Here is a 9,632-nt window from a genome sequence, read left to right on the forward strand (position 1 = left end):
TCAAAAATCCGAAATCCCAGCTGACCAATATGGATCTATGATCATTCTCGAATCGCTCAGATGTATTCTTTTTCTAGACTGAAATACCCGATCACATTTTTTCGTAGGTTTTGGAGTGATGCACTTATTCCGTTGTTGATAAATTGGGACCATATAAAAAGGGGCCACGGTTTGAAATCAGCAAAGAGCCTGGGGTTGGCCGCAATACAGCAGTCTGGTCCCACCCTCCCCGGCTCCTTTTCCAAACCCAGCCTTTCTCCCCATTCCAGAGAGTTTGGAACACGTTTGGCAAAGGGCGGTGAGAACATTCCTGTACAAGTTGCTGCTTTATCTGGGAGGGGGGGGGGGGGGGGGGGGGGGGGGTCAGACGCCAGGTGGGGCTTTCTGACGTGAATATCATCCTGAGATTTTACTGTGTTTTTTTTAACAGCAGATATACACAAGGCACTTTGACAACATTATTACAGGGCCCGGGTTTAACGAAAGATTTATTCCTGGGTCGTGTCAAACAATAACACATTCTCCCACGTTCTATCTCACCTGCGAGCTACCTGTCGGTACGATTGTGGACCTTTCTTCATACAAACTATCTGTAACATTCCAGGACGGAGTTATTCTCTTTTAAAAAAAATAATGTTATCTTTCCGCTCCGTGCCAACATTGCTGTAGTGAAGACTACCTGATTTATGCACGTTCACGGTTAGGCCGCACAATCTGAATGAACAGCTCAAACCGTTCATTCAGTGAATCTTCCTCAGGCAGCGGTCTGGGAAAGCTTGAGGAGAGGGAGAGAAAACAGTGCTCTAACACCACGGCCCATTTGCCCATTAAATATCCTGTAAATTGTATAGGCGATTATTGCATTTGGAAGAGTGTTGATTTTAAACCATACTGACAAAGTGAGGGACTGGACCAATTTGCAGGTAAATGGACAATATGACAATTCCAGCCGGTCTGGTCTATTCCACAGGTCTTTTAAATTAAAATCACGATGCTTAACGCACAGGCCGTGAGTGAAAAGAGTGTAAAAATGCACTCCTTATCAAAGTGTGCCCATTGGAGCCAAGAGCATGGGATAGCTCATCTGGTTGGGATCTGTTCAAATTGGCAGAGTTCGGCCTGTGTGGTAGAGTTTGATTGTTTTCTGGAGAAGAAAGCTTCCAGACAATTCCCCAATAGGACACACGAGCGCAGTGTCAATAAGGATTCTTTCAGCGTCCTACATTGCATTGGGATGTCTGCTCCAACTGAACCCACCTGCCAGCTGGGATCAGTGAAGGACAAAGGCATAGGATTGGCCAAATGACTTCATCGTTTAAATTGAATACACACACACACACATGCCTTTCACATTCCCATGCAAGCCGAACGGCAAATTGTGAATAAAAGGTCGAAAATCGGCGTCGATTATTTGTACGTGAACAAGAAAAGGAGTATATTTATTGAGGGAAAGGCATCCGTGTAAGCATTCTGCTGTTGTGTGATCGCCGCTCGGACAATATAGTGCATTAAAACTGCCCTTCATAAACATCTGCACACCAGGCAGACACTCCCGCTTCTTTCAAATGGAGAATGCGGAAATGAAGGATTCGATTATTTAAAAGCACATGTTTGATTTTCGACATCACTCAGTGTTCATAAAGAACTGATCCAATGTCCTCCCAGCCGCTCCCCCAGCAAACACACGCACGCACAGGAGTGGACCGAACACCATCAATTCATCCACATTTTGGAGATTGCAGGTCAAAAACATATTTTCGCTTGTTGGGTACCGATTAACTCGATCAGCCCACAGGTAACCAACTAAACGACGACTGAGATTTCCGACTACTCGGGGTTAAGCAGTGGTTTCTCTTGGAAGTTGTGACTGTTTTTGTACACACACCTGCAAATGGTATTAAACACATCGTTATAAATGTGCACGGTTGCAGATATATTATTGAGAGGCCGCACCTTCGCTAAAATGTGTAAGGCAAAGGCTAATATAGATAGCCCCTATATACTAGATTGATTGTACATTTCAGACCTGTTTGTTATTTAAAAGCGTTAACTGTGATCAGCTCAACTGCTCTTAGCAATGGAGATCATTCAAAAGGTCCTGTTTTAATAATGACTTCAGCGGGTTATTTGGACAAGGATTTATTGCAAACTTTCTGAGGTCGTCCACCAAATCGATGGCCTATTGGATAAAACACCCAGTCTCCGAAATGTCAGCGCAATATGATAAGACAAAAAATAAAATCTAAAACAGTCCCTAAACCTCCACCGGGAAAGGACAGGGAGAATGTACACATAGTGGCTTCATGCGTTCGTGCCTAATAGGCTGAAATATTGATCATTGATTGGGAACTGCAGGTTTAACCCCCCCCCCCCCCCCCCCCCCTCCCCCTCCCCAATAAAAAATAAGACAAAGTAGCTTTAAGACACTGGAAGTGTAAGCACGTCTCTTTAAATTAAAGCAGTATTCAGATTTTAGTTTCCTAGTCTGTTGTCATGTTTAATTTGTATTGTGTGTTTGGGGCAAGTCCCGGGAAGTTATTTCGGTTTGTACCTGTCCCAACGTGGCTCCCAATCATTCCTAAATGATTCCGCTAAAAGCAACCACGCTGGGGTCCGAATTAAAAACGGCGGTTGTGTGCGTTTACACCCATCACCACTTCCTGCCGCAACATTGTTCCACAAAGAATGGGCAGAAACCGGCAGCTTCTGTGAAAGTAACCTTCAATCTCATTTGCATGCAGCCGAGTTGGAAGTTTGAGCTGCCGAGGATGTCAGCGATTGCTATCTGGATAATGAGCACAGGCACTGGGGCCGGGGCAGCAGCTTTTTACATCTTGAAGCCGATTTGCTTTGAAATAAGTGAGGCAAAACGAGGTGGTGACTGGACAATAAGCAGCTTTTCCAGCGGGAACTTGTGGAGCTCAATGTGAAACTGGAAAGATCATTCGGTGCAGGGAAGGTGGCTTTCTCAGCCAGTTGAATCTGCCAGTGATTTTTAAAAAATCTTATAGAATCATAAATTAAGATTTCACCTTCTTTCTGCAGTACGGCATCTCAATTATTAGAACAGTCTGCAGCCACTTTTGAAAGTGTATATATGTATATATAGAGAGAATCTCGGTTTGATCCTGAGCCATTTACAATTGATCTAGTTTATGTCCTACCTTTTAATATCTGCACTTTTTCTCCTACAGATCATCTTTTACATTCGCATTTAAGAAGACAAAAATACTTGTTTGATGTGGCGACCTTGTCGGACAAAGAGGAATTAGTCGGGGCTGAGCTGAGGTTACTGAGAAAGACGCCGGAGGAGTTTGGCAAGACACTGCCAGGTCTGTACGACATCAAACTGTACTCCTGTCTGACCGAGGGGCAGGCACCCGAATTACTGCAGTCCACAAGGCTGCATATTGGCCAGCCGGACGCCCAGGGCTGGCAGGTTTTGGACGTGTGGGGGATGCTGAAGCTGCTGCACTCTGCCCAGCTCTGTTTCGAATTGAGGGTGACGTCCAGGAGAAGCGGGGGGGACATCGACCTGAGGCAGGCGGGCTTTGGCCGGGAGGGGAGAGCAGCTGAGGAGAGAGCGCTGCTGGTGGTGTACAGCCGGACTGTGAAAAGGGAAAGCCTCTTCAGCGAGATGAAGGGGGAGGCCGAGCGCTCCCAGGAGGGGGGCAGGCGCCATCTGAAAGGGCGCAGGAAAAGGAGAACCGCCTTCTCCAACCGCCACGGCAAGCGTCACGGCAAGAAGTCCAAGTCCCGCTGCAGCAAGAAGCCCCTACACGTCAACTTCAAGGAGCTGGGCTGGGATGACTGGATAATCGCGCCCCTCGATTATGAAGCCTATCACTGCGAAGGGGTGTGTGACTTCCCACTCAGATCACACCTGGAGCCCACCAACCACGCCATCATCCAGACCCTCATGAACTCCATGGACCCCCACTCCACCCCTCCCAGCTGCTGTGTCCCCACCAAGCTCAGTCCCATCAGCATTCTGTACATCGACGCAGGCAACAACGTTGTCTACAAACAGTACGAGGACATGGTGGTGGAGTCATGCGGCTGCAGGTAGCAGATTGCCCCCCTCCCTATGCCGGAGGCGGGGAGCCTACCGCCTGGACATTTGGCCACACCACGGGGGAGGCTGGTCGCTTGGAGGAGCAGAGCCGGCAGTTTAAAAAGCTACTCAGATAGCTGGGTTCTCACATCAGCCCTCCCGAATAAAACATCAGGGGAAGAGAGAGAGATAAACTCCAGAATGTTCTCTGTAATTTATTCATATAACAGTCATTTAGTGGATATGGCACCGATATTTTAATACACTACCTGCAATGACCTGTAAGGCGGTATGTAACTAACCAGATTGTTCACATGCTATAAGGTGTCATATTACAAGCAATAAGGGGGCTAAATAACGATAGGTCTCCGTTCATTCAGAGGAGCGGAGAGAACAGAAAGTCCTTCAAATTGGTGCAGAACAGATGATGGTTCCGGCCACAGAAACTGGAGGCAGGGCAATAATTCGGGGAAAATCCTCCCGGACGTCAACTCCCGCATGTTTACTCCTTCAACGGGAGGTTTAGTCAGCGTCAGTCTAGATAGGTATTTCCCCGGTGCGAAAGGCTCTTTCAGGGAAGGGCAGGTGGAAGTTACCGCTGCTGAATGGCCATCCAGTCCTCAGGCTGGTGTCTGTTGCCATTGTTCCTACCAACAACCTTTAGATCAGTGACAGTACAATCACTCCCCTCAACTCCTCACCCCTCCACTCCCCTCCTCTCCTCACCCCTCCCCTCCCTCCTCACCCCTCCCCTCCCCACCTCTCCCCTTCCCTCCCTTCCCCACTTCGCCCCTGCACTCCCCTCCCCTCCTCTCCCCTCCAACCCCTCCCCTCCCCACCCCTCTACTCCCTCCATTCCCGTTCACTCCCCTCCCCTCCACCCCCCTCCCCTCTTCGCCCCTGCACTCTCCTCCCCTCTTCCTTTCCCCTCCCCTCTCCCCTTCCCTCCCCTCCAGTCCTCTCATCTCCCCTCCTCTCCCCACCCCTCCACTCCTCTCCACTCCCCTCCACTCCCCTCTCCGCCACTCCTCTTCCCCAACCCTCCCCTCCACTCCCCCCTCTCCACTCCACTCCTCTCCCCTCTCCTCCACCCCCACCCTATTCCCCTCCACTCCCGTCCACTCCCCTCCCCCTCCCCTCTCCACCTCCCCTCCCCACCTCTCCCCATCCCTCTACTCCCCTCCACTCTCGTCCACTCCCCTCCCCTCCTCACCCCTCCCCACCCCACCTCTCCCTTCCCCACCTATCCCCTCCCCACCTCTCCCCTCCACTCCCCACCCCTCTGCTCCCCTCCACTCCCCTCCCCTCCACTCCTCTCCTCTCCCTTCCCCTCTTCTCCCATCCCTCTACTCCTCTCCCCTATCCTCCACTCCCCTCTCCGCCACTCCCCTCCTCTCCCCAACCCTCCCTTCCCCTCCCCTCCACTCCCCTCCCCTCTCCCCTCCACTCCCCTATCCTCCACTCCTCTCCTCCTCTCCCTTCCCCTCTCCTCCACTCCCCTCTCCTCCTCCCCTCCCCACCCCTCCTCCCCCTCCCCACCCCTCTTCTCCTCTCCCCTCCCCCTCTCCCCTCCCCATTCCTCTCCCCTCCACTCCTCTCCACTCTTCCCCTCCCCTCCATTCCTCTCCCCTCACCTCCCCTCTACTCCTCTCCCCCCTCCTTGCCTCTGCCCTCCTTTCCTCTCCCTCCCCTCGCCTCTTTGCTGTGAGATGTCACCAGTCAGGATTGGGCCTAGTGGAGGGGGAGTGAGGATGATGCTCGGTCAGTCTGCAGTGATTATCACAGAGTGTGTACACAGACTGACACCTGTTCAAACTGAACCAGTTTAGACTAGGGGAAGGCATTAGGGCCCAGCTCCTTTCATCGACTGGCATGGGGACAGGAATGGGACTTGCGAACAGAGGGCAAATCTCGAAGAAAGTTTCCGTCCGTTCACCTCCCCCCCCCCCCCCCCCCTCCCCCCTCCACGTCACCTCCCCCTCCCCCTCCCACCTCGCTGCAGATTATCGGTTCATCTCGATTGCCTTCTTCAATGTGTAGGCAATCTCCCACACGCAGACACACACACAGACAGGTACAGACACACACACGCACATACACACAGACAGGTACAGACACATACAGACACACAAACGCACATACGTACAGACACACACACACACACAGGCACATACACACACATACAGACACATACACAGGCACATACACACACAGGCACATGCAGACACACGCACATACACACACACATACAGCAACACACACAGACACACACAGACACACACACAGGCACGTACACACACATACAGACACACATACATACACACATACACAGAAACATACACATACAGACACAAACACACATACACAGGCACATACGCAGACATACCGGCACACACCACTCACACAGACACACACATATACAGACACACACATGCACACAGACACACACACACAAACATACAGACACATACACACAGATGCATACATACACACAGGCACCCACAGGTACGCAAACACATACACAATCACAGACACACACATACAGACACACACACAGACACATACACACACAGACATACACACAGGCACGCAGGCACAGACACACAAACAGCCACAAATACACAGCAACATACAGACACACTGACACAACACGCACAGACACACAAACACATACAACACAGACATACACACAAACACAGACATACAAAGACACCCAGGCACACAGTCAACGGACACACAGTCACAGACACACAGCGCCAGTTCATGAAAGGAGACAATGACTCCGGTCCCCCAGGTTTCTTGCTGAAAGAATGCCCTTTTTGCTTCTGACATTCCGACAAGATTACCAGCGAGAAAGAGCCGACGGCCAAAAAGGAATTGTTGCAGATTGTAATTACATCAATGGTGGAATTCAAAATGCCTGGTGTGATTAAAAACTGCGAGGGGAGTGATGGTGGGTGGGGAGGTGACATAATCGGGGAATGACCAAACTGTCCTTGATAAAGGGACAGGCAGACAATGGGGTCGGTGGCAGCGCACCAGCTCTAGACAATACAGTATTTACAAATTTGGGTTGGAAACAAGCAAACTCTTGTACAAATAGTTACCTTCCGCCGGCAATCGCAACGGGAAAACATTTGGAGAGCCTTGCTTTGCTTGAATTAGGATTTTTTTTAAAAACAAGTGCACTTCTGCCCATTAGTAAAGCTTTGCTCGGTTGAATAACCACTTGCTTGGTAACCCCCAAGGGACCACATTGCAAACTGTAAATTGGCCGGATTGCAAAATCCCGCAACTAGGAAGCGGGGAAATAATCGACCCCCTCTCCACCATCTGTGTAAAAAATGCACATTAGCTTTGATGCACTGTTGTTCATATGTTGTGTTGTACATATTTGTGTATTTAAACGAGACTTTAATGTGCAAAATGGAGAAGTTAACAATTACAATAAGTATAAAAAAAGATAATGTATAGATCTTTGTATGCACTCTGAACTTTGTGATATTTCTAATATTTTTAAAAAGAATAATATTTGAGTTGTACAGGGTTTTAAACGCCAATCAAACATTGTCTGTCATCCCCAAGGTTGTAACTGTCCTAAAATAATAATGTGTTTATTTCTTTTTATACCGAGGGTGGAGTGAGATCTTTCAATGCCTACCTCACATTATATTACAATGCTCAGAATTTCATGGAATCCTGACAAATTCACTTCAATCTTTTCGGATAATCTGGCGTACATAGTTGTTTTTTACTGGCTATATTCTCACTATTGCTGTATCATTAAATTTTAATTTGACCAATCTGTTTGTCATTTCTGGGTTCATTTCGAAAGTCTAAATGAAAAAAAAAGTACAGATACCAGCATTTGGATGGGACCAATGTATTTGCCTTGTTCAGCACGCTTTCGAACCGCTAGATATATAGCTGTACCAGTTACGGAAGCAGACTTGGCAATCAATGTAATGTTTTTTAAATTATCGTCTATTCTGCTGTTTATATATACATATTCAATGTGATGCTTGTAACGTGGTGTATATTCAGTTATTTCGATGTTACATAAATTCGCTGTCACTTGTAAATCGGCCTGCAAATAATGTCTGCAATGAGAACATATTGGGGGGAAAACCAATGGCTAAATTATTTTCTTGAAAGGTTTGTGGGCATAAACGATGTAGAAGGGTGCATTTACATAGCAGCTCTCCGTCTGGAACTGCACATGTTTTAACGACACGTTTTGGTCCCAGCGAGGCAGGACTTAGATCTCCACAAATGCTGTCAGACCTGCTGAGATTTTCCAGCACTTTCTGTTTTTGATCCAGATCCATTGTTTGGCTCCTAACTGGCTGGATCTATACCTTTCGAATAGAACTTTTAGGGGACAATTTTGTCTTTGATGGATAGTCACATAGTGAGCTCCTTATTTGGATTAATACCAGACAGATTTACCAAATGTCCCGGTGGTCCAACATGACCACCACTGCAAACCAAGTATGACACCAGAGTGGATTTCCCCACAATCTGGCGTCAGGCTGAAGTGGTGTGGGATAACTGCTCCAAGTCGTTTCACTCTGCTTAGTTTGAGCATCAGGGCATGCCCAGAGTTTGTGTTTGCCGTGAGAATTAGGCATGAGTGGAAACAACATTCATTTTGCATTAATGTTTAACGCGCAATATAAATGCACCCTAACGTTGTTTTCATTCAAACCATTCCTCGGTACACCAAGGCATTGAATCTTTCCACACTTCCTACCTAATAATTGCACCAAAATGCCTTTAAGAAATACGATTTATAAAATTAGTAAAGGTAAATAAAGTTCAAAGAATTACAATGTTAAGAAAACTAGAGGTCAAAAAAGGAAATTTTGGATCAAAGGGTTAGATCTCCTGTTTATAAATTTAAAATGATATCAGGGACTATCAGAAACTTTAACAATGGAACGCACAGTACACACAAATGATGAGGTTCAGGAACCCAGGGTGGCCTATTGGATTAGACACTGAAATTTCACCTCTGGGCTCAAACCCAGGCTATTAGGTAAAAGTCTTCTCTGTCTGCTGGGTGTTAAGCGACCCACATAAACTTGTTAATTTTTGTTTGCTGTATTCCTGGAGGTTCAATCCCACAGCACTTTATCACATGGCATTGTCTGAACTTACACATAAGGAGTGGCCATGATGGGGCAGCTGTCATCTATGGAACTGTACCTCAGTGAAAGTAGTGCCATGCCAACCATCCTTCAGTGACAATCAGTGCCAGGGAAACAATCGTAAGCCAGTGAAATTCAGTGGCAGAATAACTGTGCCACAATGACGATGGATGCTAAGGAAACAGAAAGTGTCAGCACCCAGGGCAGTGTAGAACAATGTGTGCACCAGGCTAACTGTGCCCAAGTGAGATTTGGTGCCAAGAAAACCACGCACAAGTGAGAGTTCATGCCAGGGGAACTGTGCCCAATTGAAAGTTAAAACCTTTGGCCAAGGAGGAGTACAAATTGGGAAAAAGGTCAAAAAATAAAAATGTATTTGAGAAGGGAGATTATTACACTGAAAGGAGGAACTCCCCTTTACATTCTGG

At 47.7% G+C, this 9,632-nt stretch overlaps 1 protein-coding gene across 1 annotated transcript in view; it reads left to right on the top strand.

The window, feature by feature from the left end:
• The window catches only part of gdf6a (growth differentiation factor 6a), a 7,505-nt gene extending 2,719 nt beyond the window's left edge, over positions 1 to 4,786 (top strand). Inside the window, exon 2 of the mRNA XM_038808978.1 lies at positions 3,195 to 4,786. Within this exon, the coding sequence (XP_038664906.1) occupies positions 3,195 to 4,069 (875 nt within the window). The 3' untranslated portion in view covers positions 4,070 to 4,786. The remainder of the gene's footprint in view (positions 1 to 3,194) is intronic.
• The last annotated feature ends 4,846 nt before the right edge of the window (positions 4,787 to 9,632 follow it).

This window comes from Scyliorhinus canicula, chromosome 10 (assembly GCF_902713615.1).
Source record: "Scyliorhinus canicula chromosome 10, sScyCan1.1, whole genome shotgun sequence".
NCBI lineage: Eukaryota > Metazoa > Chordata > Chondrichthyes > Carcharhiniformes > Scyliorhinidae > Scyliorhinus > Scyliorhinus canicula.